Source organism: Rhizopus delemar, genomic scaffold, assembly GCF_000149305.1.
Source record: "Rhizopus delemar RA 99-880 supercont3.3 genomic scaffold, whole genome shotgun sequence".
NCBI classification, from domain to species: domain Eukaryota; kingdom Fungi; phylum Mucoromycota; class Mucoromycetes; order Mucorales; family Rhizopodaceae; genus Rhizopus; species Rhizopus delemar.
This window is the reverse complement of record NW_027137829.1, coordinates 97,013-123,668: the sequence shown is the minus strand read 5'-3', so window position 1 is coordinate 123,668 and position 26,656 is coordinate 97,013. Positions and strand designations below refer to the sequence as shown.

The 26,656-nt window shown below is 35.8% G+C and overlaps 8 protein-coding genes across 8 annotated transcripts; 4 read left to right on the top strand and 4 right to left on the bottom strand.

The window, feature by feature from the left end:
- Window positions 1-290: 290 nt before the first annotated feature.
- On the bottom strand, window positions 291-645 carry RO3G_04259 (uncharacterized protein; the record flags this gene model as incomplete). The annotated part of the gene is made up of 2 exons (XM_067658849.1): window positions 291-461; window positions 523-645. The coding sequence occupies 2 exons, from the start codon at window positions 643-645 to the stop codon at window positions 291-293; spliced, it is 294 nt and encodes a 97-aa protein (XP_067514950.1).
- Window positions 646-1,960: 1,315 nt separating this feature from the next.
- RO3G_04258 (uncharacterized protein) lies at window positions 1,961-5,376 on the bottom strand (the record flags this gene model as incomplete). The annotated part of the gene is made up of 12 exons (XM_067658848.1): window positions 1,961-2,193; window positions 2,249-2,649; window positions 2,701-2,788; window positions 2,849-3,159; window positions 3,402-3,514; window positions 3,561-3,952; window positions 3,996-4,474; window positions 4,521-4,642; window positions 4,693-4,824; window positions 4,876-5,117; window positions 5,164-5,272; window positions 5,329-5,376. The coding sequence occupies 12 exons, from the start codon at window positions 5,374-5,376 to the stop codon at window positions 1,961-1,963; spliced, it is 2,670 nt and encodes an 889-aa protein (XP_067514949.1).
- Window positions 5,377-10,911: 5,535 nt separating this feature from the next.
- On the top strand, window positions 10,912-11,328 carry RO3G_04257 (uncharacterized protein; the record flags this gene model as incomplete). Its single annotated transcript, XM_067658847.1, has 1 exon — window positions 10,912-11,328. One exon carries the CDS (start codon window positions 10,912-10,914, stop codon window positions 11,326-11,328), a length of 417 nt encoding a protein of 138 aa, XP_067514948.1.
- A 474-nt stretch (window positions 11,329-11,802) lies between these two features.
- Window positions 11,803-11,967, top strand: RO3G_04256 (uncharacterized protein; the record flags this gene model as incomplete). Its single annotated transcript, XM_067658846.1, has 1 exon — window positions 11,803-11,967. The coding sequence occupies one exon, from the start codon at window positions 11,803-11,805 to the stop codon at window positions 11,965-11,967; it is 165 nt and encodes a 54-aa protein (XP_067514947.1).
- A 3,630-nt stretch (window positions 11,968-15,597) lies between these two features.
- RO3G_04255 (uncharacterized protein) lies at window positions 15,598-16,123 on the top strand (the record flags this gene model as incomplete). Its single annotated transcript, XM_067658845.1, has 2 exons — window positions 15,598-15,674; window positions 16,024-16,123. The coding sequence occupies 2 exons, from the start codon at window positions 15,598-15,600 to the stop codon at window positions 16,121-16,123; spliced, it is 177 nt and encodes a 58-aa protein (XP_067514946.1).
- Window positions 16,124-17,151: 1,028 nt separating this feature from the next.
- On the bottom strand, window positions 17,152-18,007 carry RO3G_04254 (uncharacterized protein; the record flags this gene model as incomplete). Its single annotated transcript, XM_067658844.1, has 2 exons — window positions 17,152-17,890; window positions 17,988-18,007. 2 exons carry the CDS (start codon window positions 18,005-18,007, stop codon window positions 17,152-17,154), a joined length of 759 nt encoding a protein of 252 aa, XP_067514945.1.
- Window positions 18,008-19,845: 1,838 nt separating this feature from the next.
- Window positions 19,846-20,865, top strand: RO3G_04253 (40S ribosomal protein S4-A; the record flags this gene model as incomplete). The annotated part of the gene is made up of 3 exons (XM_067658843.1): window positions 19,846-19,848; window positions 19,932-20,001; window positions 20,150-20,865. The coding sequence occupies 3 exons, from the start codon at window positions 19,846-19,848 to the stop codon at window positions 20,863-20,865; spliced, it is 789 nt and encodes a 262-aa protein (XP_067514944.1).
- Window positions 20,866-21,950: 1,085 nt separating this feature from the next.
- On the bottom strand, window positions 21,951-26,467 carry RO3G_04252 (uncharacterized protein; the record flags this gene model as incomplete). Its single annotated transcript, XM_067658842.1, has 3 exons — window positions 21,951-22,939; window positions 23,081-25,192; window positions 25,258-26,467. The coding sequence occupies 3 exons, from the start codon at window positions 26,465-26,467 to the stop codon at window positions 21,951-21,953; spliced, it is 4,311 nt and encodes a 1,436-aa protein (XP_067514943.1).
- Between the last annotated feature and the right edge of the window lie 189 nt (window positions 26,468-26,656).

The window sequence follows — 26,656 nt, the reverse complement described above, 5'->3', positions numbered from 1 at the left end:
AAAAGACCTTTATAAAGTGCACAAATTCCTTCAGTCTGAACCGTTCTCGTAAGACATTTAATTACAGAGCCCTGATGATAGGTTGGAATTGAAGAAACGGCATATTCCGAGATGTGAGGGCCTTGGACTTGTAAACGTTTTCTGATGACATCCAGTGGAAAAACACCTGCTTTACTGATAATACCAGCTAATGAACCGCAAATCATATCGGTTATCCTACTTTGCTTATCTGAAATCATCCTTTTTTCCTAATCGAATGCGTTCATTGTTTGTATTGTAGTTAAATCTTGCTAGAATACCTTTAGTCTTTGAATAAGTGAATATAATCCTTCGTAACTGAAAAACATCAAGCCCATGTAAGGCATAATTTGTGTAATAGAAGATCCAAGCCCACGGTAAAAGCCTCCAATACCTTCCTTTTCAGCTATATCCAATACAGCGTGTGACAAACTGTTATAAACCTACATAAAAAAATAAATATTTGCATGTTCATACTTTCATTGTTTTTATTTATCTTCTTACTTTATTTGTACCTTGCAGTGCAAATCTTGTACGTAAAAGATCAAATGGATATGTGACAGTTGTAGCAAAACTACCGGCAATCATGCCGGAAACAAACGGCTTTAAAGAAGGAATAACTTGCATTTTCTGATAGATAATGTTAAATCAAACAAATCCATATTAAGTTCAATTACCTTGTCTATAAATTGGTCTACATGATAATAAGCATAGAATTGAGATATTCCATAAGTCAAATAAAGATACTCTGCTGCTACATTTCCTTTAAAAAGACCCTTTACAAAATTATTAAAATTATCCTCTCTTCGAATAATATACTTATTTTACCCTTATTCCTTCTTCCTGAATAATAGTTTTAAATGTTTGTGATATTCCATTGTATTTTATGTTTTGTGATCTTGTTGACTGAACTTGTAATCTAATTTTGATCACATCTAAAGGAGAAATAGCAAATCTTGTTATAGTTATTAGAAATGAATGTAGAAGAAGGAAAAGGAGCAAAAAATTACTTTACCTTGTTGCAATACCTGCTATACCACCGCATATAGCAGTTTCATTAGCATTTAGCTTGCAAGAAGTAATATGAGAAGGCATAAATAAAGGGGAAAAAAAAAAAAGAAAAAAAAAGAAAAAGCGTATTTTATTGTCCGTCTGGAGGCTTTTTTTTTTCCCGTTATAATGCAACAAATAATAAAAGGTACGATAAAGCAAGTCTTATGTGTGTGCATATGTTTATTGTTATTATTGTCATTATCAGTATCGAATAAATATTTTATTAAAGTTCATGAAATACTCTATTGACTCTGCAAAATATTTAAATAGCAGTAAACAATACAAATTTTATTTCAAAATTTCATCTGAGGTTTAATTGAAAAAAGGGGAATATAAAATGAAAGGATCATGGTGGTTTCTTTATTACGAATACTAAAACATAATTTATATAAACAAATGTGAGTGGAGAGGGTGAAGAGAGAGAGGGTAATAATATATGTGAAGAAGCTATACAGATTAATGTTGATAGATTTGATCATAAAAAGGTTTTAATCTTAGTCTATCGACAGTAGCAATATAATAACGACCACCATTATTTGTCCAACTAACTGCTTCTGAATAATATTCAAATGATTCTACTCGTAATATACTTTCAGGCATATTAATCGTTCTTTGATTAATTTTATGATGCTTGGGTACAAATGATTTTAGTGAAATGATTTTTGTTCCTTCTTTTAAATCCAGAAATAATTGTGCTAATGCTTGATTTGTAGCTGCATCAAAAGCATAATTGTTGACAAGTAATACATCTGATCGCTTTAGTGTACTGTATAAATCATTAGCTGCCACATCCAAAAAATCACCATGACGAAAATGTATTTTGCCTGTAGGAAGACGCCAGGCCCTATTATCCAGTAAGTAACACATCAATCAAGAACATGTTGTATACTTACTTCATACGTGCAGCATACTCCTTTAATTGACGTTTCGCAAATTTACAAGGTGTCTCCATAATTTCAATGCCATATGCTTCACAACCTGTTTGAGCAGCTACTTGAAGTACAACATTGCCAATACCACAACCCAAATCCATAAATACACTATCTGAATTTATGTTTGTTTTTGTAATAAATTCTTTTACTAAAGAAGGATTGATTTCACCATATACATTATTAGAAAATGCTGCAGGAAAAAAAAAAGATGAATAAGTTATTACTGCTTCTATTTAATAAATTACCTTGATAATTATTTAAAGCCTCTGCTTGTCTAGCAACTGTTCTACTATAAACTTGAAATAATATATGACAAGCCAAATCATAATTTGGATGGCGCATTTCTTTTGCATTTCTACTGAGCGCACCGTTTGCTTTGAGCTTAACCATCACCTTGTTGAATTCCTCTACTGCTTTTTTAAACCCTACAGCAGAACGACGGTTACGGTACTTGGTCAAGTTACGCATGATGCCGTGAGATTGATCGCCAAAGAGCTGTTGTTCTTTTTCCGTCAGGTAACAATCATAAATGAATTCACAAGATTGCAATAAATCGGTAATAGGGTTATATTCATCCTTATCTTCCTCTTCATCCTCTCCATTTTTTCCTGAACTGTTCTTTATCACTGGACGTAATAGTAAGAAGCTAACACAAGGTATGATTAAATTGTTTATGTGTTTTAAAGATGTAGTTTACCTTTCAGGTTCAACTAGACCAGGATATTCAAGTGAAACTCGAAGAAGAGATTGAGTAGAGGGATCGTCAAAGTCAGCATCTTCGAAATCTATAAATAATAATTAATATAAAAAAAAGAGAGAAAAATGAAAGAAAAAGATTATATTACAAGACTTGTATTGACTAATTTCAGCAAGAACGATTCGTTCAGAGTGAGTAATAGATTTGCTTGCTGACTTCATCATGGGTGATTTCGTAGCTTTCTTTTCTCGAACACCGGTATTCTCATTAGTCTCTGATAGCCTTCTTTTTACAGAAGGGCTGGTACTGCTTGCCTCACTCCTTTCTATTGTTGCTGTTGTTGTTCTAACCGTAGTAGTATTGTTATTGTTAAGTGCGGCAGCAGCGGCAGCAGCAGCAGCAGCAGCAGCCAGTTTGCTCGCCATGACTTTCTTTGGTGGTAAATTGATAATTTGTTTACTTTGTTCTAAAGTTACATAAGTTCTATTCTCCTTTTTTGAAGATTGAATGGTCGTCATGGAATATATATTAAAAAAAAAAGGGAAGAAAAAGGATTGGTTGACAAGTAAGTAAAAAAAAGGGATTTTTAAATGTTCGGAAACTAAATCTTTTTTGGGTTACTTTATAAAGTGAACCTATCATTGATTGTTGTAATAATCATAGTGTGAATAGTCATTATACAAAAATAGTTACTTTATTACAAGTGGGTATTGGATTTTTTTAATATGTCAATTTCTAATTTAAGTGCTTGATTTTCCTTCAACAGCTTTTGTTTTTCTTGATGTGAGTTTATTAATACTTGTTGTAAATGATCCTATTTTATTATTTAATAAAAATTATTAAATAATAGAATTACTTACAATTGTATTTTGATTACTATTCATTGATTCAATAGAAGAAGAAGCATTGGATAGTTTGCGGATATCGATAATAGAAGAAGATCTACTAATGTTTGGTATAGATTGTAATATGTCATTTAATATATATTTTTGTGTTTCTAGTTGTTTCAAGAGTGTCTCCAGTTGTCCCTTTGCAGATGATGACTCAGGACAAGGTATTAATTCAAACCTTCCCTTCTTTCGACACTCGAGTTGCTCATGAGGGTGCACTAACTCATCTTTTTCAATAGAAAATCTACCAATCTTGCTACTGTTTGATACACTTCTTTGATGATTTTTAGAACTTTCTCTTGTTAATGGCTCAGATTTTGGTTGTTCTATATTGGATGATATTTCAAATCTTGATTTACGTCCTATTCTTTATTTAGTATATAGACACATATCGTATTCATTTACCTTTACTACTTTCTGTGCTTGTCACACGAGACATGGGCACAGTACAGTCATTGACCTGTTGATTGACACTAAATCGACCTTTTTTGATCTCACTACATTCTATACCTAATCCTATTCCCTGCCAATCATGTGGTGGGCTATGACCAGAACTAAAAGAGGAAGATAAAGAACGTTGAGAATCTACATCTTCAATCACAAATCGAGATTTTTTGGTTATTTCTGGTTCAGAAGGTGGTGAAGGTAAACAGTATTCTTTTTTAATGATTGCATCTCCAAAGGTAATATGTTTAGGTCTTTCCTCATTTTCACTAAAATTCCATTGAACTGTATTACTTTCTATGGTTGTTTGTTTGAATGCTGACTTTTTATGTTGTCTTTGTTCAATTGGAGTGATAGAAGACAAGATTGACTTTAGAAGATAGTCTTTTCTCTTGGCTTGTTTAAAGAATGGATGTAAAATAAGTTTATCTGCAGTTGGCCTTTATGTAATATGTTAATAAGCAGTAGACAGTAAGCAGTAAATACCTTTTGGTTGGATCTTTTTGTAAACAGAGATCAATCATATCTTTAAATAAACGAGAATATTTAAACTTGGTTTGATCTCTATTGAGTGTAGGTGGGGATTGATTTAATGTCATCATCAAAACCTATGAATCATTGTTATTGTTTATACACAAACAAAAATGTTGTCACAAACCTTCATCGGCGGATATTTCGCAAAGGGAGCATGACCTGTAGCTAATTCAATTGCTGTAATACCAAAACTCCAAATATCTGCTTTGAAATCATAACCTGATTGTTCCATTACTTCAGGTGCCATCCAACAAGGCTATAAAAATAAATTATTAGGAATACTTTTTTACTCATTTCTTCAGCTTACTGTGCCCACAAATGTCTTTCTGATTTCACTATTCTCAGTCAGAGAACTTGAAACACCAAAATCAGACAAGAGAACAGTCCCTTGATCATCCATGAGTAAATTACCTGCTTTGACATCACGATGTATGTGCCCATCTTTGTGTAAATATATAAGTCCTTCAAGTGCTTGTTTAAGTATGGTTGCTATCGTTATCTCTTCAAATCCATCTTTAAATCCATTTTTCATAATATCCAAACAGGATCCTATCATTAAGTTAGTTTATCATAAATATTTCGCTTTTTTATATACCTCCTGATAAATAAGGTGTAACAATATATAACTTGGAACCACTAACAAAAGATCCATATACTTTTAATATATTTGGATGTTTACATAATCCCATCAATGCTGTTTCACGCTTAAAAAGAATCAATATGGCTTACGCACATATATAATGGGATATTAGGTATTTACTCGAAGTTCATCTATCTGATTACGCTCAAATAAATCAAGGTCAATCATTTTTATCGCTACTTTGATATTCTTTGGTTTATAAATTGCACTATAAACAACCGCTGATGACCCATAGCCTATCTAAAGTTAATAAAAAAAAATGCATTAAATAACCAAGGGTTACCTATTGGATTTTTTATTTCAAAATCCTCTGGTTGGCAAGAGATATTTTCTTCATTTATCGTACTTTGATTGTGAAGTGAAATAGCTCGAAAAATACTGGCTGATCTTGAACGTGTTGGTGTATTTTCTTGAAGTGAACTACTCGAGTCATTTGCGTTCTTTAGAAAAGATAATGGACTATGTAGCGACTGTGACATGTTTACATGTATTTTTTTTTTTAAAAAAAAAAGAGAAAATTTAAAAAAAAAGGGGGAGAAAAGCTGTACTGTTTAAATAGATTTTTCAAAAAAAAAAATCACAGGCATGCACACTCGCTTACTCTTAGGCACCATCACCGCGTATTTAAAAGTCCGTGTAATACAAGACGACGGAATATAGTGTCACTTTGGGTCGTTTTATGAAACACTATCTTCAAGACTATTAGAAGGTTATGTCATTTACAGCTTATTGGCTTTTGAGTTCATTCTTTGGTAATACAGAGCTGTATTAAAGTGTTTGCCTATTTCAATTTTAAAGGATAAATTAAAATAAAAATTATTTACTTTCTTATACAAGCTTTGACAAACATGAAAAGGATTACAAGAGCTTTGATTGTATATATAAAGCAAACGCTTATTTCATCCGACTGTTTTTTCTAAATCCCTATGTTTTAAATAGAGGCAATCATTATATATTTCTTTGTCCCATTACTTTTATAAATATCTTTCTGCATCCCAGTTACCTTTTTTTCTGTCGAGACCTCTCTTTGCTTCTATGTTAAGATGATATTTTTAGTATGCTTAATTATAATTAATAATTTTTGAATTGTTCGTTCGATATATATGGATAAGTTAAGCTTTTATCATAGGGTACTTGTGTTATTATCCTCAAATGTTATCAAATAAGTAATAAAGTAACCTACTTAAACTTTTTATAGAAAATTATAAAAAAAGGACATCTTGCTTCAAGTTATGTTTAAATTTCATGATTATTTTAATTTTTATAAGGATCAAGGCAAAACAGGTAAAAGCAGGATAAAATTTCTTTGGGGTGTAGTAGCAAAAAAAAAAAAAGTAAATCAAAACATATTGATACTATTAAAACAACAAGTTTAAACATCATAACAATCTAAATGCTAGTCTGTGTTCGCCAGTGTTACTCAGAAATAAAGACACTGCAAAAGTCTATAGCCCAAAAGTGGCTATAAATATCTTGGCTTTGTTATTATCAACTTGCCGCTTGATTAAAGCTTTATATTTCCAAAGGAAAAAAAAAAACGATACCAAACAATTGAATGCTAGTCAATCAAACTTCAAGCACTAAGGACTCATTGATAGTTGAATTAACTTGGATCTCTTCAAATATTCAGAGAATCCTTGGGAGTCTTCGCGATCTGTGTTGATTGAATACTATTCGAAAGCCGTGTTATCAAAAATTGGGAAGTCACCTTTTAATTATATCTTAGATCTACAGCAAAAGAAGGATTATCGTTACTTTTAACAAAACACTATCCCATAGACTTTAACAAATGTCTATCTATTCAAAACCTCCATAAACTTAGCAAATATGTCTATCATCAAAACAAAATTGATTTTATTGTGAAGCAACTAGCACAATCAAATTTTATTTGCTTACAATATTAAGTTGCCCGTTAACAATAAAGCATCTTCTTACTCTACAAAAGAAATTAACATGTACCAAGGCTTGGCTTTACCATGGTGTCTTGCAGGAAAACAAAGGTCGGGTAACGGGGAAACTCTTTGCCTGGCAATAGAGAAGATGAATATGTGACAAATATAGGAAATTCATCAAGCCAACTCTGGCCTTTAAATAATAAATAATAACACTTTAAGCCTTTATTATTATGTCTATCTCTTTAAATACACTTCCTTACTATTTATATTATACTTCTTACTTATCAAATCCATACTGTCTTCATTTTTTACCCCATCGTCTTTCTTCCCTTGAATCAAATGTATCTTTTTTTTTTTTTTTTTTTTTTTTTTTTTTTTTTTTTTTTTACAAACCATGAAACAATCACACGACAGGAATATATAAATGACAATGCTGGGTGCTATTGAAATACAATGTCGTCATATTGTTCTTTTTTTTTTTCTCGTGTGATTCTTCTCAAATCGCTTTTCTTTAAATACCATTAAAGCTGGTTCGAACAGTGTCAATTTAATATCAATGCAAAAATTGTAATTTTTTAAACATGAAACAAATTTTTTGACAAAACTTTCCGAAAACCATTGATTTACACAACAATCAATATTATTTGGCTTCAAGATATGAAGTAACTCTATTCTTTTACTGACACAAAAAAAAGAGAGAGATAAACCTAGCCATACGTTATTTATGATAGAAGAATACATCAATTATATTGATCTCTTCAATACCGTTATAAACAAATTATTTTCACCTTCACTATGCTTTTTTGCTTCAATCTTGATCATTTCAATGACACGATTTAAATGATGCTTAAAAATTATACGGTTTTGCAATTATGATCATAAGAAAGTAATACCAAGTTTTAGACTTTTACCTTTGAGGTTGTCTTATAAGGTTTAGCAAGCAACACTGCTGAAGCTAGCATCAGTAAAAATCATTGGCTGTTTATAAATCATACATTGACAAGTACGTTTTTCATTGTATTTCTTTAATTATTAAAAGGAGACATATAAAAATGACAGCAGTGTCAGGTATCAATTGTTTGTTGGTAAGCATGTGAACAAATATCAATCCATTCCTGAGAAGAAAAGATGTTGCTAGATTCAACATTTTAAAAGAGGAATGTAGGATGTTTGCTGTAGAAATTTCAATAATTTTGTATCAAAATCTTTAGAACAAGTAGGGTATAATCTCTTAAGACTTTATCCAAATGTATGTATGATTGAGTCAGGCTTCAATAGTCATGTAAAAGGATAATATACTTTAAGTTCCAAAAAATAAAGAGGTTCACTGAGAACTATAGTTTTGAATAATTATTCCAAAATCAAGCCCTCCAATTTCCCTCCATTTTAACTATAGATAACATACAAAAATATGAATTTTGAGAAGAACTGAGTATACGTTGATGAGTACAGTTTTAACCTTTACAGTGCTTCCAACAAACAATGTCGCAGCCAATCAAAATCAATGTTATTGACCAATCAGAATTGATGTCGCGGACGAGTTAAAGTTGATATCGTTGTTCACTAAAAATTAATTTCGTATTTTCAGAAATGGGAATCATATTTTTAGATATTTTGTCGTAATTCTTGACACTCGAAAAACATAGAACAGAATGAGTGTTTTTCAAGTATTGTTTGTTTTCAATATTTTACAATTTAACATGAATACAATATTTTTATATGAAGATGGACATGGAAATGCTGTCGATGAAAATGGTGGGCCTGAGCCCATGGACTACATTGTTGATTAGAATGAATTTATTGGTCTGGGCATTTTGAATGGCTGCTTTCATAGAATACGAATTTTGTTGGGAAGCAAGAGTCAAAAGATAACATTATCACTTTTCTTCGGTATTGAGTATATCCTTGACAAAAGCGTTGAGATGAACCTGATTTCCAATCACATTAGCCCTTTTTTAAGGCTCTTTTTAAAGTCTCTTTTTTGGAGGCTCGTTTTGTAAGGGCCGCCCACTTTAAAAAATTATGTTAAAATTGTGTCCTTCATCACGTTTCCGTACCTTTTTTTTTTTTTTTTTTTTTTATCTCGATTCCCAAGTTAAACAAAGAAAAAAAAAGACAATCTGAATGACATTGTGATCAAAGTTTATTTCATGGTATCAAAATGAAAAACATCGGGAAAAGTAAAGAAAATAGGTATTAATTAGTCAAGATATTCAAAGACTGACTTGATTTGACGTGTTACTGAAGCATTCCATGAAACAATTGAAGGCATGAGAAGCTTTGCAAGGATTTCCAACTCCTTATTAAGAGTAACGTTGAATAAGATAAGCAGATTCCCTCCTACCTTGGTGAGCTCACTGATTGCACTCTTCTTTGATAACCGGGTTTGCATCAATATTAATGGACATTTTACAAAAGAAGTAGATCAAGGTCGTGGCTTTCGTCAAGGAGACCCACTTTCACCTTTGCTGTTCAACCCGGTGTTGGAACCATTCCTGCGCCATATCCTACAAGACGCTTCTATCGTTGGCTTCTCCTTTTCGCCTTTATCACAAGATCTCCCTCATCCAGCAACTCTTAAGGTACTAGCCTACGCCGATGATGTTTGTGTCTTTCTTTCTTCTCGTGCCGATTTCCTCCGACTACAACATCACTTGAATTCGTATGGTCAAGTATCCAATGCCAAAGTTAATCTTTCGAAGACTGAAGCAATCTTCTTGAATGGACGTACCTCTCCCCATTGGCAACAGGTATTGACCCAATATCAAATATCTCAATGGCATGATCATTCTATGACCCAACCGTTACGATATCTTGGATTTCCAGTCATTCAATCTGTAGCTCAAAGGAAATGTGTAGGGAATCAGCTGTTGCAAAGTGTAAAGACTCAATGTGGTATATACTCTCAACGCCATTTATCTCTTCGTGGGCGTGTGACCTTGGCTAATTCGTTGATCTTATCCAAATTGTGGTATTCTCTGAGAGTTGTTTCACTCCCTAAACAGCTCTTTAGACAAATCCGGTCAGTGCTGTACCAGTTTATCATTAAAGGTATCAAACCTGGCCTCCGATATACTCTGTTGTGTTAACCTATCACTTCAGGAGGCCTTGGTTTGCTAGACCCGGTAGCTCAAAGCTGCTGTCTACAAATTCGATGGTTACGGCTTTTGTTTCAAGATGATCCTAATTCTTGTAGTCAGTCATACTTGAAGGATTTTGTTCGTCGATTTCACTCTTCAGATACTGATACCCGGTTGTCTTTGTTTTTCCACCTCTACGTTCCATATCCTCCGTCTCTCCTGGTTCATTCATGTCCACACTATATATGGCTATGGATTTCTTTTTACCTAAAGAATTTAGTATGGTCCGATGCACTCCTGCAACATTGCTGTGTCTATCATTGTTATCTCTTTTTTCGCATATTCCTGATGATCATTGGTTACGTAAACACTAGCGTTTGAAAATGCAAGCTCGACTATTCTTTACCTATGACATCTCATTACAACGTATCCGACCTTTGCTACGACCGGACTCATCTCATTGCCCTAGACCTGCAGCTTGGCTCTTGCGTGACCTTAATAGCCGTATAATTACCCTCAACGGCATGATATGGGCTCTAATTCTAAATCTTTCTCCTGACCTAGGACAAGTTGATGTCTACCCTTTTGTCTCTTGACTCATCCGCTCTCCTGATTGGATATTGTACAACCCTAAAGTATTTTGGCAAAATCAAATTGCTGCCTTAGATCCAGGGAATCTTATTACTACTCTTTCTTCTGCTGATTGGGTTCGCTTTTGGTCCTTAAAGATGCTCCCTGAAGCTCGATCGTTGTGTTTCCGTTTTCTTTATGGCAAATCACATTGTCAACTTACAATAGCACACTTCAATCCGGACGTTTCAAGTGCTTGCAAACTGTGCAAGACTCCTAGAGAAGATATTCATCACCTGGTGATCTCCTGCCCTTACAAATGGCCGATATGGCAAAAAGCTCTCTCTCGGTTTGTACCTTATTTGGAATTCAATCCAGAAGACATCCACGAGATTCTCGGTAAAATGAGACGTTATGAACATGTTGACAATACGAAGTTGCTCATACTCAGTTATTACGTTATGCTGTTCATCTGGCGAGCACGTTGGCGGTATATTTTTGACAATATACCTTTATCACCGATTCACATTGTTACCTCCGTTTTTGAAAAACTTAGGCTCTACCTTCAGCAGTAAAAGCATACCTCTCATTATAACGTGTGGCTTTCTAATGTTTTAATCATCATCATCATCTGTATAATATACTATAAAATGATCAAAAATTGTACATGAATTTAAACCTCGATGTAAAAAAAAAATGACTGCTTCTTTGGCAGAGAGCTAAATTTTTAACCTTTCTCCCTTTTTCTTTATTTCTGTAAAACTTTTATATCTTACAATTCCCTTCTAAATGGAAAAATATTCTTGTCACATTATGTTGCGCAATATCACTCTCTTACCACGTTTGTCGATTCAATTTATCCAAAAGAAATTATGGAGCAAACTTTAGTTCCTGAAATTTTTCAAGAAAGGACTATTATCGCACCAAAAAATGATTTAGTGGATGAGATCAATAGATATGTTTTAGACTAATTGCCTGGCAACAAAACTTCATTGTTTGCTGTTTATCGCATTACTCAAGAAGACTCAACTGGCTCTGAGGACCGCCAGATGCCTACTGAATACCTTCAAAGCTTAAATCCTCATGGTCTACCTCCTTCTGTTTTAGAATTAAAAGTTAGAATGCCTGTCATGATATTAAGAAATATCAATGCAGAAAAAGGTTTATGCAATGTCACACGAGTAACTGCCTTGGGTATTGGCGAATTTCTTTGAAAGTAAAACTACCAGGTGTTGATGGCCGTGTTGAAGTAATTCCACGTTTCACTCTGTCTACTCTTGTAAATGGGTATCCTTTCACTTTGACTAGAAAGCAGTTTCTTGTAAGATCCTCATTTGCAATGACTATCAACAAATCACAAGGGCAATCGCTTAAAATTGTTAGAGTTGATCTTTGCTTACCCGTTTTTACTCATGGCCAGCTATATGTCGCCTTATCAAGAGTAACATCTGTATCTGGACTTTCTGTATTGCTTGATAAAAAAAAGACGTCAATTCAACCAAGACTGAAAACATTGTTTATCCTCAAATTTTGCTTTGCTAATATCACAACGATAATCCCATTCAATTTACATCTGATCATTATATATATATAACTTTTTTCTTACTGTTAAAACACACATGTTGCCTTATAAACAATATTATTATCATTATTATTACCAATAACATTGCATTTTATTAACGCTCAATTAATTGGTGTGGGTGGTGGGTGGTGATGGGGGGAAGCCAGGGTCCGAGCAGAGAGGCGATGACGGCCGTTAAGCGAGCGTAGCGAGTAGGTCGGCTAGTAGTCATATGCTGTAAATACTAATATTTAGACGTGGAAAGAAAAGTATAAATACCCTCATATTTTTAACTTGAATAAAGGACAACCTACTTTGAGTCTCACTTATTTTTATATTTGCTGATTGACTTTGTACTTTTTTATATTATAAAACCCAAAATATCACAGTGCTCATAAAGTAGCTAATGATATCACTCCCATTGTGTGTAATTGAGGTAAGTCTGCCATTAGCCAAGTGTTGACTCCAAAGGGTTATATCGTGTGAATAAATTCAAATTTGCAAGATATTACCCCAACGCCTAGAGCATGAATCATCTGTAAACAAACCTATTCTTGCATTAAAATCACCATAAAATACAACTAATGTTGTATTATGGAGTGTTTGAAAACGAAATACCAATACTTCTTGAATTGAAGTGTGATCCAAGGATGGTAGGAGGTAGAGATAATGAACGTGAATTTTTAATACTATAAATGAGAGGGTAAGTTTGGCTAACACAGGATGGTCATGAATAATACGATGAACTAGAAAGGGACAGAAAAAATTAACTAATAGAGTGAGCTCAAGGCTTCCATGAAACCGAAAGGAGTTGATGGGTTGACCATAAGTAGGGTATTGATTAGGAGCAACTAATCGAGATCCTGTTACTAGTAGTATGGCCAATTGTAATAAGAGAGGTAGCTTGTTTAAGTAAACCGATAGCGTTAAACAGAGAAATGGAAAGGGTTGACATTATTGATCAGCAGAACTGTCAGAGGAGTTCTCTTGCAGCATGTCCACGTCCTCATCTGAGCAAAAAAGCTCAATAAGATTATTATGTTGCTAAGAAGAAATTATATCATTAAGGTACGACTTTTGTATCCAGTCTTTACTGTAAAAGTATCTGTCCACAGTGTACTTGACTAGCGGACAAATGAAAGTGAGAGCCCATGTAATTCGGTTGCAGTGGTGCCTAAATGCATGATTAATGTGTCTTTCCATGGCACAGCTATTGTATTTTGAATCCTTAAGGATGGGTCCATCGCATGTGTTAAATTTTTCTCTGAGCTATACTTGAACTTTTTTAGATGCTCTGTTAATTCAGACGCATAATCGCCGTGTATTAAAAAGGTTACTACATTGCGGGTCAGGCTGTGGATATCAGTGATACGGTTGTTATTTATTTCAAGTTTATGGAGGTGGCTGTGTAATTGTCCAATTGATACGGTGACCTTGGTTGAAATATAAATATATTGGAAGTTCTGGTTCTCAGAAGGTGACTACAGTAGGCGAGAGCAGCTTCTTATCGTTGGATACGGTTTTGCTCATGTTTTTTTGTCATAGACTGTTTGATTCTGTTCAAACGATCAGTGTCTCTCCAAGGAAGAACTGGTTTAATTTGTAGCATTGTTTATCAACAATATATATACAAAAATCATGCTTTATTTTATTCCCATCGGTCCCAAAAAATACCACAAACAAAACAAAAAAAAAAAAGGCAAAATAGACTCAGATATGAAAAAGTACAAACAACAATACAAATGATACTAGCTGACTATTTCATTTCATTTTCTTCTTTTTTTTTTTAATCTTTAATCATCATTATTACTATATTTCACTAGAACATAAGTGAGTATTGATTAAAAGTATAATGAAATCACACTAACAAAGTAATATTTGTTCATGTGTCCTGAACAATAGGGGACAGGTTAATATTTTTTTCCTACAAAATCGTTACACACGAAACTCGGCGTAAAATTGTGTCTCCTTCCTTTTTAATTAAACTAATTAAAAAAAAGCACATTTTTATAGCAAAAAAAGTAAAAAATGCATTTCACACAAGGTATGATTAAAAATAAAATAAAATAAAAAGACACAGAGTAGCGTTTTTCTATTTGCTTGTATGTTTTTTATACCTTTAAATAAATAAGAGAACAATAGGTCTTTAAATTTCATGTGAATTTATGCAGAAAACGGTTGTACAGACAAAGAAATAGACAATCAACCATCTTGCTTATGATAGAGTGTCATTCATTTAACAATGAAAAAAGAATAGGAAGATTTGAAAGAAAGAAAAACCTCCCTTAAGCAAGTTGCTGTATGTAGGGAATGTTAATGATTGTAGTTGAAAAAAAAATAAAAATAAAAAAAAACTCAAGTTTGTTTACTCGTTAGTCTAGAATGGCTTTGTCTTTTTGTTTACCCTCTCTTTATGGATAAACAAGTTTTTTAAAGTTTTATAGAAATCTAAGAAAAAAGAAAAAAGCCTCATCAAGAATGTGAAAATAAAAAATAAAAAAATATTTAAAGAATTCTTTTTGTCCAAATTTTTTTTTCTTTCTTTATCAAACAATTACTCTTCTCTAAAACTGATGGCCTAAATACTTTGTCTTTTCAAATCTAAACTTGGTTCTCATGGTCTTTTGTCAAAAACTTTTCTTCTCAAACAAATGCTTTGCTACTTTTGTGCTTCAAATCTCTCTCTCTCTCTCTTTGGCCTCTTGAAATCTCTTATCTGCTATCAACTTGGTCTTTAACCAACGTTAAAAATATATGGTCTACATAATACATCTATACTCTGCCTCTTTATATGCTCTCAGTTAATATCAAAAGCTGGTGTACTCTCTTTTGTTTATCGTTCTATGGTCCCTTTGGTTTCATTCAATGTTAAACGCGTCATTCCATTGGTTTTAGTGGTTAAAAAAGAAATCATATCTTGGCCTCATAAAATGGTAAAAAAAAATTTCTTTTGTACTTTATAATTATTTTATTAACATTCTTGAAATAACTTACTCTGTCTGTCTTTGTTAGTCTTGGTCAAGAATATCCTTTTTGCTGCCTCTTTGGTTAAATAGTAATTTTCATAGTAGGATTATCCTTTTTATTAACTTGTTCTCCTAGTTTAATAGTTTATCTTCTCCTGTGTCAATATAAATGGTTTTTCTTTAAGGCTGCTTTTGTACTTGCTTCTATGTCTGCATGGCCCACTTGGGTGCAATCCTTTCCCTGAAAAAGCTCTCTTTTGGTAGTCTCTTTATCTTTGTAATCTCTTCTCTTTCTATCTCTTTATGACCTCTTTACTATGCCTCTGAAATCTGTGGCAGGATGGGACGATGATCTGCTGGAACTTGTAAGCTCTAAAGAGGAATGGGAACTCAAGTAAAAGTAATACCCGCTCTGTTCATCCTAGTGCTAGACGGAAGATGTCTTGACATCTGAAGCTACAACGAGCGAAGTAACAGACCCGGTCACGCTTTGCTTGAGAGAGGGTGATCCCTAGAAATAGGGTATATCTTTCGCAGAACATTCCAGACATAGACTTAGAACCTGACAGTGAACGGAACGCCCTTCGGGGTACCACTCATATCCTATAGACTTGAAAAAGTGTTTAAAAGAGTAATTCAAGGGTGATTCTTATTATTATCTTTTTAAAAAAATATTATCTTTTAAAAAAATTACTACCTTAAAAAAAAAAAAAAAAAAAGCAAAACAAAAAAAATAAAACCAGACTATCGAAAGAGGCTATTTACAAAAAGGTTGTTGTTCAAGTGCTTGGCTCTTTGCTGCTTATCAATGGTTTGCGATCAATTCTAATTCAAACCCAATGAATCTTTTCATTCCTCTTTGCCTTCTAAAAAGCTCAATAATATTTAATAAACAAAAACCTTTATCTAATTTATTTAATAAACTAAAATATTCCTACAAAAAAAAAAAAAAAAAAAAAGATAAGCAGATTGTCGTCATGACCATACAAAGTAAGAATGTTTTCAAGAACCTCTTTTATCTTGCCAGTAGCATTTTCATTGCAGCTCAAAACAATAAATTTCATGAGGTTAGCCTTGATACCATTCTTTAAGATTTCATTGCCAATTGTGTCAAACAGGGCGGCACAAGGTCTGCGGTCACGATCGCAATCAACCAAGGTAAGAATAGTATAAGGATGACACGTGTGGTTCTTGATTCACGGACCCGAGGCCCGGACCAAGATGTATGTGTTGGGCAAATCAAATCGAGTACGGATTTGGCGTAATTGATGTGAAAGCATACCGGTATTTAATACACATTTCGTGGCTGGATTACTGATTATGGTTTTGGCAGCTGTCGCAGATTCCACACCGATGAAGATCTTGGAGGCAAACGAATCAGTGACTGTCATGTTAAAGCTGGTCGTGATACCGCCAACAGATGGAAGCAATTTTTGATCCAAGCGAATGCTTGATGTGACCAGTGCATTTGACACTTGAGTTCCAATGACAAGCTTAGGGCCATCGTTACGTGACAAAGACACGGGCCAAACATCAGGATGAATAGCTTTGAGTGGAGGAGAGAGCGACGTTGTATGGACCACATCCTAGTGATTGCCAAACGACTCACGATATCCATCGACTATTTTGGTTCGACCGTATAATTCGACCTGTGTTATCTCGTAAGAATAAAAAAGACTATAAAATTCAACGAGACTTAAAAAGTTCTATTTTTCATTTATGTCGCATTGCATCAGGAGCTATACTAAAACAACTTGTATTGAATTAAAGGAGTGGAATTAGTTATGACCGAATAATAGAGAAAATACAGTAATAAATCTTTGTAAAGCATTCACTACTCTGGTTTCGTATAAATTGAATGTGAATCATGTTTAAAGTATGTTGGGATAATACACAACCGTATTGATCATAACCGCTTGACTTCTTTTTGTATTCAAAAGAATAGACCCGGCCAAGATAACAGCTGTGAAGTATTTCACCTGAGCATTGTGTCTCCAATCTCGATTCATTAATTCACACATTTCGTCCTTCAGAGGTATGTATTCTCGTTGTGATAGTAATGACACATACGGAGATGTTGCTAACAGCTTTTCGAGATCGATATGTGCCTTGGGGATGCACTTAGCACACAAAGTATTGTCGCTGCTAGAATTATCTTGTTGGTATTGTCGTTTCATCGGCACAATTGGCTGAATTGACGAGTGTTTGGACGTTAGTCTTTTTACAACGTCGTCATGAGCAAGTACATTCTCCTCATTCCCTTTTTCGTCCAAAATAGCAAATGGTCGCAATAACAAATTATCGACAATGAAGATCGTTTTGTTCCGTTCACTTTCGTCGCACGTTTGTTTCCGGCAAGCATGGAGAATAGCCTGTTGTTCCGTTCGGTTTCGCTTGTTGGTATAATCAGCAAGAGGTATTATCGTTGCCGGAAGTTCAAAGGATAAAGTAGACTCAATCACAGATGAACCACTGTCGCTTGGTATAAAGTCTTCTGGCCTAAAGTCAAGATCTTTATCCGAACAAGCCGCCATGTTATTGGATTCCATGTCATCAATCAATTCAGGATCGGTATCCTCATCCGAGCCATTGATGCAGTTGTCTTCCTTTCTACTTTATCACGTTTAAAAAAATGAAAAAAGCGAGAATTAGATCCTTTATACATGCTTAGAACTTTCATCTTGCTTCTACGCACAAATAAGCTTACCTTTTGTCGTATCCCAACATACTTTAAACATGATTCACATTCAATTTATACGAAACCAGAGTAGTGAATGCTTTACAAAGATTTATTACTGTATTTTCTCTATTATTCGGTCATAACTAATTCCACTCCTTTAATTCAATACAAGTTGTTTTAGTATAGCTCCTGATGCAATGCGACATAGATGAAAAATAAATCAACTTGATAAGTAACTGTAAACAGCCCACTTGCATAACCAGGAACAGATCTTCACGTTAAGTTTATTCATACTAGATCTACAGCTATAATTAATTAAAGTATCTTGAAAAGGATTTAATTAAAACTGCATGAAACTTGTATAAATACCAGATGCTATAATATTAAATAAAAATATAACTTTTTAAGTCTTGTTGAATTTTATAGTCTTTTTTATTCTTATGAGATAACACACCTTTCTTCAGGAGATACATGGGCCTCCAGTTTCAAACGGTGTGTTTTAACATGCCTTCCAAGATTAACTTTATCATCTAACAATATATGACAGCAAGAACAAACGTATTTGATGATATGTGCATTCTCCTTGTCATTGATAACAGTACAAGCGGTGGAAACGTCGTAATAAGGTTTTCCTCTTAATGAAGGAAAATTGACATTCTTTTAACTTTACGATAATGCCGGTTTAAGTACTGTTTTTTGGTAAACGCACCTTTGTCACAAATGTGACAAGCGAATTCAATGTATAAACGTTACTTTGTCGATCAATGTACAAAGTAAGAAAAGTTAAAGGCGACGAATCTATAGGGAAAAAACAAAAGGAAAGAAACGAAGAGAGAAAAAAAGCCTCCTAAAAAGAGCCTTTAAAAAAAGGTTCACCATTTTCATTGACAACATTTCCACGTCCATCTTGATAACAAAGATACTTGAAAAAATACTCTCCTATATTTTTCGAGTGTCAAGAATTACGACAAAATATCTAAAAATATGATTCCCATTTCTGAAAATACGAAATTAATTTTTAGTGAACAACGATATCAACTTTAACTCGTCCGCGACATCAATTCTGATTGGTCAATAACATTGATTTTGATTGGCTGCGACATTGTTTGTTGGAAGCACTGTATGTTGGTCGTACAAGAGAACGACCGAAACACACATACTAGCTAAAGCTGGGTATTCCAAATCCAAAGATACTTTGCTAGCTATCTTTGGTGTTATGTCTAACTAAAAAGCAGTTGATAATTCTTTAAGTAACACATTACATTTTTAGGAACAAAAAGATGAGTTGATGGAAAAGTTGTAGTCACTACAGCAGAAACAAGTACAAGAACAAAACACTTCATGAGTGGCTTGAATAATGCCATGAATGTTTTTGACTTAAACACGCCATATGATCATTTTATCATAACAAGTATTGACAATCTTTGCATGTCTTTAAAAAATTTATTGAAAAGAAATTGAAACTGTATCTATCTTTCTCCATATTCGTCTTTTTTCAATTCTATTGGAGGATGCTTGTCGAAAATAAAGTACAGCATTAAAAGAAATCCCTTTAATAACGGCAATATATTGATCCTATACACTATAGTATACTGCTTCCAAGTAACCTATCAAAGTGGTCAAGAAGTGATAAGGCATGCTCTTTCTGTCAAATTACCAAAGCATGCTTGTCAAACTTAAACAAACAGCTATCCAATTTTCCTAATGGCCCAATCAAACCTTGCTAAATCTCTGAGCGTCAAGTTTTCAAATTTTTGTCTGTTAAATTTAGTAAAGTTCCGGGAACTCAGCCACCGACCGTAGAACGTACTCACATCCACAAAATAGAAAGCAAGATATAATCCATTGATCCCTCCTTTTTTATTCTTTTAATAATTATATCACAATGGTACGGAATCATCCTCAAATGAAGATGGATAGATGGATACATAGTTAGATGGATTGAAATGATTAACACAACAAATTTAATAGGGTCGTGGTCCTAAGAAGCACATGAAGCGTTTAGCAGCTCCCAAGCATTGGATGCTTGACAAACTTTTGGGTAAATGTCTTTTACTTTATATAAACATAAAGGAGGGTAGAGAGCAGTAGATAGACATTGCACAGTATGGACGACACAATTGATCTATTTATAAATCACCCTTTGATTCTTTTTATTCAAAGATCATGTATTCACATTTCGATTTTAGGTTCTTATGCCCCTAAGCCTTCCTCCGGTCCTCACAAGACCCGTGAATGTTTGCCTTTGATCGTCTTCATTCGTAACCGTTTGAAGTACGCTCTTAACGGCCGTGAAGTCCAATCCATCTTGATGCAACGTTTGGTCAAGGTTGATGGTAAGGTCCGTACCGACTCCACCTTCCCTGCTGGTTTCATGGATGTTATCAGCGTTGAAAAGACTGGCGAAAACTTCCGTTTGGTCTATGATGTCAAGGGTCGTTTCGCCGTCCACCGTATCACTGACGAAGAAGCCAAGTACAAGCTCTGTAAGGTCAAGAAGGTCATGATCGGTTCCAAGGGTGTCCCCTACATCACCACCCACGATGGTCGTACTATCCGTTACCCTGATCCTTTGATCAAGACCAACGACACCATTCGTTTCAACATTGAAACTGGCAAGATCGAAGACTTTGTCAAGTTCGATGTCGGTAACGTTGTCATGGTTACTGGTGGTCGTAACATTGGTCGTGTCGGTCAATTGGTTCACCGTGAACGTCACATTGGTGGTTTCGAAATTGTTCACATCAAGGATGCTCTTGATCACGTCTTTGCCACTCGTATCTCCAACGTCTTCACCATTGGTCAAGGTAACAAGCCCTGGATCTCTCTTCCTAAGGGTAAGGGTGTCAAGCTCTCTATCACTGAAGAACGTGATCGTCGTAGAGCTGCTGCTGCTGCCAACTAAGAAAAATGTTTATAAAATAAAAGCATTTTTTGTATGTATAAATTTTTTCTACTTGGGTTGATGAATTTGACATGTCAGAAATAGTGCGGGAGTATAGATGGTGATTATTAAATAATACGATTTCTAATGCACAACTGCAATAATCAGTTACTGGGACAAGCATATAGAGATGCATTTAATTTAAACAATATAAATTATCCATTTTTTATGATTTGTCAAATGAACGATGATGGTCTATTGCAGAGATGATATCAAACTTGGTACTAGATATAGGATTAAATGTTTGGATAAACAATAGTTGGCATACCTCCCCAGATGAGATAATATTGATGTTTTTTATTAAACATAAAAAGAGCTACGTCTATGCTTGATCCAATTTCCCTATTGCGCTTTTGCTTGATATCGCTTTACAATTTTTTCCAGAACACCTATGCAAATGTTTCTTTATTGATTACAATGGAACACTTGCCAAAAAGGTAGAAAGCTATCGATAGTAACTGCCATGATTTTTTAGTATAAGGAGGGATGAAGCTTAGAGTCAATTAAGAAACAAAGCGATTTACTCAAAACTGATTTACAGCGGTGGTAGTTATGAAAAAGATGGAATGTGTAATTAACAGGACGAGCTGCATACAGTACAGCTGAAGAATTTTTTTTTTATGGATGAAAATTTTAATGTTTATTAAAACTCATCAAAGAGTATAAGGATTAAGAGCGATACAAGTGTATTAAACAGTGACTTGTCGCGAAAATACAAAAGAAATTAGCATAGAGAATTGTAAGCAGATAGTTTCAATAGCTCCTTCTGGATTTGATTGAGGACAATCTCATCCACGACAGGAGTCTGTTCAAAGAATTGTTGCCATTGGGCACAGTACAGCTGAAGAAAATAGGCTGGGTCACCGATTTTGTTTAAATGTTATACTTTATTGAAAGTCCAATTGAGCGCTAAAAATAAAAACAAATAAGTGTCCGCCCGGACCAGGTCAATCCGTTAGGATGTCGATGTTATGAAAAAACCCCTCTGGGATAAAGGGTAAAAAAGGTAAAGGGAGGAGAAATGTGTGGAGCCATAAAAGATGGAGCTAAAGGAAATGTTTAAGCCATTCGAGGAGCTTCTGACCATGTGGGTGAGTAATGGGGATAGCTGTGACATGTTGAAGTTGATCCAGTTCATGTAATATTGAACATATAACTGGCCAGCGTTGGGACCAAGAGAGTGCTAGATTTGAGGATACTGAGGGGCGAGATGGAAGCATATTCAGAAGGAACGACAGAGGATCTGTAATGGTTTTAGGCATATAGAGGCGTTGGTGCATATTGAGGCAAGTAATGGCGTGTTTGCGTGTGAACTTGAGTGTAGGGTGTTTGGGACACGGATGCGGCTTTCCACCAGGTAACCAACCTAGCCTCCACCGTATACATCGACTACGTTCTGCATAGGACATGGGTAACCATAAGATAGGGTCCAAAGATACGGATCTACGGCAACTTGAAAGAAGTTTGTAATGCCCACTTTGTTGGCGCTTTTCTAGAGATTGTTGCAGGAAGCGTTTTTTGGCTGTTTTGAACATGTGCTTATCCAGTTCCTCTCCTGTAGAAGGTAAGCTTTGCCAGAGAGGGGTCTTTGAGAGGAGGAACCATTGGTGTCCACGAATGTGTCGAATGTGTGGTAATAGTCGGCATAACAGTGCATCGTCAGGTAAGCATAAGGACCTGTAAAGGAACTGTGCTTGTAAAATGTGAACTCGATCTGCCATAAGGGGAAGTTTAGCTAGGTGAAGCATCACTTTGGTGGAGGTGTTTCCACGGGCACCATAGATCGTACGGATGCATGTATCTTGCACATCTTCAATGGATTTCAGCTGGGTATTAGTGAAGCGGTTGATTGCCAAGCCATATTCAAGCTGTGGTCGAACTATATGAGCGTAAAATCTGGTTGAAAGGAGCCTAGAGAAGCCAGAGGGATTAATGCCCATTGACTTCAGTACGTTCATCGTGGCTAATGCTTTAGAGGAGTTGCGTCTAATCAATTCATCTGGGTCTAGGTAACCCCCTGGTTTAAATGGTACGCCTAGATAAGCAAAAGAGGTTACTTGTGGCAGGACTTGGTTATAAATGGTATATGGTATAGGTTCTAGCTGATTGTCCAATATGACACATTTGGAGGGGTTCCATCGGTACCCCATTTGTAGGCTATGCTCTTCACACTTACGTAGCAGACCAGTCATAGTCGTACGTTCAGCTATTAGCACCACGTCATCTGCATAGAGTAAGCAGTTTAGGAGCGGTATCGTTTCTAATGGCGACATGTCAGTGGTGATGGCCTGGGATCGTAATTGGGCTGGAAGCTGATTTATGTAGATGGAATAGAGATACGGTGAGAGGATAGAGCCTTGAAGCACGCCTGTTTTCGGGTGAAAACGACGAGAGGTCGTATTAGAGAGAAGGATTTCGATTTGCACATCGTCAAAAAGGCAACGTAACAGGTTGAGCATGGGAGATGAGACGTAACGGCTCAGAGTGTCCCATACGAAACTGCGATTGACTGTGTCATATGCGGACTTGATGTCAAGAAATGCTAAGACAGGCTTGACATGGTAGTGTGTACGCAGTATGTGACTAATTTCTGTGAGGCACAAAGCCTGATCTAATGCGCTGCGGGATTCTCTAAAGCCACCTTGGGCTATATCAAGAGGTGGTCCGTCGGTTTGTAGAATGTGCTGGATGCAGCGTTCCAAGATCTTTCTAAAGATAGTGGTCATACTAATTGGACGGTAATTACCTGGATCTGATGGTGAGCCTTTCTTGTATATGGGTATCACCTGGGCAATGCGCCATGTCTGTGGGACATATGACCAAGCCCAGCACATATGGAAGAGGTGAAAGAGAATAGGTGCTAGCAGATGAGATATTGGTTGGAGCATTTCATTTCGCAGGTGATCGATCCCAGGTGCTTTCTTGACTGGTAGGGAACGGATAGCGAGGTTAATATCGTCCCTGGTGAACGGGCAATCTATTTCAAAAGGTAAAATAGGAGTATCGATTTCGTAAAGTTGGACGTTTTTAAGAAGATCACCTGAGAAAGTAGTTTCCAAGCAGGAAGCCATTATTTCAGCTGCATGCTGTGGGCCCTCTGGAGTGGAGAAAGTGGGTTTCAAAGTTCGGTTCTTGCGAATACGGCTAAGCTTAGATATTGCCTTGGTATATTCTTCAGATGCCATTTGTTTACAGAAAGTGGCCCAAGTTTCTCGGCGAAGTTGGGCGATCAGTCGACGTAGAGTAGCTCTAGCTTCTTGGTGCTTTAGCCAATAATGGAGCTTGTTAAGCCCATATGCTTTTCTCCATTTCCTGTAGCAGAGTTCTCGGTAGTCGTAAGCTTCTTGCAATTTGTCAGTCCAGAAGTCGCGTAATGGATCTGTAGAGTGTGAAACTCTCCCGCAACTGTCATCTAGTGAGGTATATATTGCCTGACAAAGGTCAGCATTGAGCTTTTCTATGTAGTCAACCGCATAATGTCTATTGTTCATATGATAATAATGTTTTTCATGGTATTGCAATAAAGGCTGGGATAACTCCTGAAAACGACGCAAGTATACTTCATGATTGTTGCGGTCCTTGAGTTTTCCTAGATTCCAGATAATCCGTGGGTGCCTTGGGAGTTGTGGAATGCTGGCATTGATTTGAAAGGAAAGAGATACTAATTTATGATTCGAGTCCAATGAAAGATCTTGGCGAATTCTCATGGAGGATCCAGTAAGCTCGGTAGTACTCATAAATAGATCAATAATGCTACTGCCCTGATGGGCCATAAAAGTATATTGTCCATACGCCAACCTTTGATTCCATAGGATGATATTGTTTCTTTGTATCCAGCTTATGATCAGATTGCCTCTGGAGTTCGTTGAGTGGTCCCCTACAATAGATCCCAGTCTAGCATTAAAGTCGCCGCAGATAATAGTCGTATTAGTGTGGCTAGTTGTATGCGGTAAAGAGTTTAAAACTTGATTGACGGTTTGGTTATCCAGATGGGGAGGTAGGTAAAGACAGTGGATTAAGACGTTAGCAATGGTAAAAGACAATTTGTACTGACTTAATGGTGTATCGTCAGTTCTAAAATGATGGACATGATACTTGCAGTCAGGATTCACGAGAAGACTGATTCCTTGACTACCTTTGGTAGCTAGAGGTTGGGTTTTAATACCATATGTATGGTATTGTTTCCAATGCGTTGGATACTTAAGTGGATTTAAGAGCCAGGTTTCCGTAAGGAGGAGAACAGAAGACGATCGAACTATATTAAGGATAGGGCCTATGGCTTGACGAGCTAAACCAGTTGTATTGAAAAGTGAAATTGTAATATTACTCATAGTGATAAGGCATCGTTCATACAGGCCTCATCAGAAGGAAGATCTTGGTTCTTATATTCATCTGTGGTACTCATGTTCTCATCTTCGAAACATAGCGGATCTGACTCTGGTTCGTTGTTACGTCGGTTTGAGGGTAGGTTCTCCTGTAAAGTCTGCTTGCTGATCCATCCTTGGGCGTAAAAATATCTTGCAACAGCAAATTTAACAGGGGTACGTATGAATCTCAGAGCTCGTTCCATACGGTTGCAATGATGCATAAAGGCGAGGTTGGCTCGTTCTTCGTCAGAAGCGTCAGCGTATTGGGGGTCACGAAGGATTTTAGGATCACAAGGATTAAAATCATCTTTCAGCGTTACCTTGAAACGTTGCAGGTGGGAACGAAGTTCGTCGGCATAATCATTGTGCACCAGTAGGGCTACGACATTACGATCAGGGTAGTGAATATCTAGGATACGGTTATTATTGATATCCAATTTACGCAATCGGGAGCGAAGTTGGCCAATGGGTACTCGGGCCTTCGTGGGGAGATAGATGTACTTAAAGCCTTGATTCTCGGAGGGTGGCTGTAATATTCTGGCGGCGGCTTCTTGTCTTTGTTGTCGTCGCTGTTGTCTTTGCTGCATTAGGCTTTCTTTCAATCGACGTACTTGGTCGGGGTTACGCCAAGGTGATGCTGTTGGCGTGGGTTCAGGGATATCAAAGGAGGATTGAGTATTTGTTATTACAGGTGGTGTGGGTTGGTTACTAGTTAATCTTTCGTGGTTAAACTGGTTCTGTAACTGGATAGTTGTGGTACGGAGTTGCTCAATTTCAGATCTGGCGGCTGCAAGCTCTTGCGTAAGGCGCTGGATCATGTTTAGAAGAGATTGTACGTCACCTGATTGACTACCAAGTGAGTCTAGCTGGTGGGTCGGAGTTGTTTGCGAGGGTCTAGAAATTTCGACATTCTCTGTAGGTGAGATCTGTGTCAAAGAAGAAATGCAAGAATGTATAATGGATCTCATAGTTATAGCTCTATAGCTACTACCGCAGCTGGTACAACGGAAAAGAGCTTGCGGGGATTCTGTCTTAGTGTGGCCGTTTCGTCGAAAGAGACCCTGTTTCTCACAGTGAGGGCATTTTAAGACCTTACGGTGTTGTTCGAACTGGGCAATCAATTCAGTAGTTTCCTCTTGGGTAAGGACATTTGATATGCTTGGCGTATTGTTTTGGTTGATAGAGCCAGGTGGCATACTTAGAGACGTTTTATTATCAGTGTTGGTTTTATAAATTAGCGGAAAAAAAAGCTGGGTCACCGATTTTGAAAATAGGACAAACAAACAAAAAATTGGGACACCCAATCGAAAACTAGGACATTTACGTTTGTAGTTACTGCCAAACTTCTGTAATTCCTATATTGCATCAATACCTTTTTTTTTTTT